General features: G+C 46.4%; 1 protein-coding gene across 1 annotated transcript; it reads right to left on the minus strand.

Moving 5' to 3' along the window:
• Positions 1–215: 215 nt before the first annotated feature.
• MAP10 (microtubule associated protein 10) lies at positions 216–2,912 on the minus strand (the record flags this gene model as incomplete). The annotated part of the gene is given in 3 exon segments (XM_082854971.1): positions 216–787; positions 790–1,205; positions 1,207–2,912. Coding segments are annotated over 3 exon segments (2,661 nt in total). The 3' UTR covers positions 216–248.
• Positions 2,913–3,112: the final 200 nt, after the last annotated feature.

A 3,112-nucleotide genomic window follows, 5' to 3' on the forward strand; every position in this document is an offset into this window, starting at 1 on the left:
AAGATACTTTTATTCTTAGAAGATTAAACAACTGAAATCTTACCTGGGTTATAAGGTGATCCCATGATCAATCTTGTTAGATTTAATGGGAGAATCCTATTTAAACAGCAAAGGAATGACAAACACTTATATTCTGAAAAATTATATACATAAATTTATGTACTAAAAATAATGTACAGCTATTAAAAATTGTTTCACTTACACACAGGTTATAAAATAAATTAAATGTTATGTAAAAGCACATATTTTTACACCTTATATCCTGGAAGTTTATTTATTACTAATTTGCAAATAACTCTGCATTGCTTGGAAATGTTTAGTGAACCAAGGTCATCACTGACTTCTTCAAAGTGATCTAATGTACTGCTATCCAGGACATTAAGTTCTAGTTCTGACAAATTAGAAGGCAGATGAGAACTCACTTGAGATGTCCGAGGTGACTGGCTTTTTTCTGAGGACTTGCAACCTGTTCTTGTTTTAAGTTTAGTAGGGATGTCTTGATTCCTCTTTAGAACTTTAGAATTATGCATACTATTTGGGTCTCTTTGGTTTTCTTTTTCCTCAGTCCAGTGTGATGAAGAGAAATCACTGGTAGAGATATTAGACGTTTCCTCCAAACTTTTATCTTGAGCCTTTGAAATATGAAATCTTTTATATGAGAGTACTGGGGATCCAGCTGAAAAAGGTGGGCTAAGAATAGAACTCTTTTCACTGCTATTTTTCCTTATGGACAACCTTGTTTCACCGGACTTACTTGTCTGTTGACTATGTTTTGGATTTTCTGTCCCCGACTGCTATCACGAGCTTGTAAACTTCTGCTGGTGTCTTCAGAACAGCAAGGACTGGTGAAGTCACCTGAATACTTTAGTTCTGAGATGCTTTCAGAGCAACTACTTGTACTTGGATTATTTTCATTCATATCAGCAGTAAGAATGTCGTTAGAAGTGATTTTGACATGTTTATCGTCTATTTCTTTATCTACTACAATTCTGTCAACTACTGTGACCCGTTGGAAATCACCTGGACTTTGGACTTTCACTTCCACTCTTCCACCCAAAATATTTGTATGAATAAACCTTTCTGAGACAATGGAATTTGCAGGACTCACCATTTCTTCCAGTAAATCATCAAGTGTCTTTTCAGTTGCACATTTCAGTTTAGTTTCTTTAGTTGTGCTGGGGTCATCAAAAACCACACTAATTTGAGGTATTGCTATTTTCAGCAAAAGATGCATCTGAGTCTAAAAACTCATCTTCAGGCAGTTGATGTGGCTTCTGATGTTGTTCTGCAAAACTTAGTATCTTAACTTTGGATGATGGAATTCTGAGTTTTGCACCTAACATTTGTGCTTGCGATTTTCTGTACTCTTCTCTCTTTTCGTGTACTACCAACATATCAGGATTTGTTTGCTTTAAACGTAGCTTAAGTGTGTTCGTTAAGCCATAAAGTAGCTTCCCCCTCGGAACTCTTTTGGGGGGGACACCACCTTTCTTTTCAAAATATTTACCTTTCTTAAGATTTTCAGTTTGGTTCTTTTTATACTGAAGACTCACTGACTTTTCCTTTTCCCCCAGAGAAAGCGTATCCTTAGATTCAGATTTACATGTGGAGTTGGCAGAAGGTTCTGGTGACTTCTTGTCCTCAGTTCTATATAACCAGGCTAAATGAGGATGTATATGAGTAGGGCTTGCCATGGGTTGGTTGTATAACAAGGACAACTCAACCAACAAAGCACTGAACAAGGGCAGCTGCCTTACGGTATTGATCCTATTTTGTTCAGTTTGGTCACTTGCTCCTACATCCTGAATATGTGCAGGGTGTGTAAGCACTGGAGGCCTCTCATGTGTTGCAAAATTTGTATGTTCTGGAGGATTAGTCTGTGTTGGGGGATTTACAAGTTTTTCTTCCAGAAAAGTACCATCCGATTCCTCAGGTGCATTCATTTGAGGCTCTATAGTGATTTCACCCTGTTTAGGAGGTGTCTTTTCTTGGGTCACATGAGTGTAATACATAGGAGGAGGGCAAATTATGTTGGTTTCAATGTCTAACTCTGTGACTTCCCGATTTGGGGGGCCAACATTCCTCTCACTGCTACCCTTGGAACAAATAACGGAGTTGGTTTTGCCATTCTCCACGGAAGCCGCGTAATCAGAGTTGGCCCTGCTGTGGAAGACTCCCTCCTTCAAATCCTTCCCTGCCGTTGAGACTTTTACATCCACCAGAGGCTTATCAGCATCTCTTGTGCTTGGCTCTGAGTCTGGCTGCCGCAGCTGCTGGCTTTCCTGCAAGGTTGGGGGACTGACCTCCACACCCTCCACACCCTCCACTCCACCTCCTGTGGAAGCCACTGGCCTCTCCAGATGGCCCAGCAAGCTGCTTCCCAGGTCAGTCAGGCGGTAGCCCAGGGCAATGTGCCCAATCCGCTCCCCCTCTTGGTTTTGCAGAGGGAAACTTCCCCGATGACCCTGGGAGCAGCCGGAGGCGGCGGGCCCCAGGACCCTGTGGGCCGCGGCGGCCAAAGAGATGCTGCAGGCCCCCAGGAGCTGCGGGGCAGGAGTCGGGCGCCCGGGGGGCAGCTGCAGCAGCAAGGTGTAAAGCGGGCTCCGAAGGAGCAGGCGGTGCAGGCTGGCGGGCTGCAGGCGGAAGAGACAGGACTTGCCGCGACCGAAGTTGACCAGGCCGGGCCGAAGTTCCGGGGCGGGGGCAGCGGGTCCGCCGGGAGGGTAAACCAGCAGCGTGGGGAAGTCCAGCAGGCGGAAGGCCACGGCGGGGCACAGGCCGCGCGGCGGCGACTCCTCCTCCTGCGCCGCCGCCGCCGCGACCACGGGCGGCGGCGGCAGCCCGGCTTCAAGACGCACCCAGTCTACGATCAGGTCCAGCAAGAAGAGCCGCTCGGACAGCGAAGCCGCCATCGCTGTTGCCCTGGGAACGCTGTGAGCTGGAGGCTGGAAGTCCATGGTTCTCGCGAGAAACAGGGAGAGCCTGGCGCTTGTTTTGTTCTCTCGCGAGACTTGCTAGGGACCCCGGGCACGTCTGAGCTGTGGCAGCCGTGGGAATTTTCGCTGCTCAGTGTGTCTTTGCTTTGCAGACTGGTGTTAAAACAGTACTTATG

This window comes from Leucopleurus acutus, assembly GCF_964270905.1.
Source record: "Leucopleurus acutus genome assembly, chromosome: 14".
NCBI lineage: Eukaryota > Metazoa > Chordata > Mammalia > Artiodactyla > Delphinidae > Leucopleurus > Leucopleurus acutus.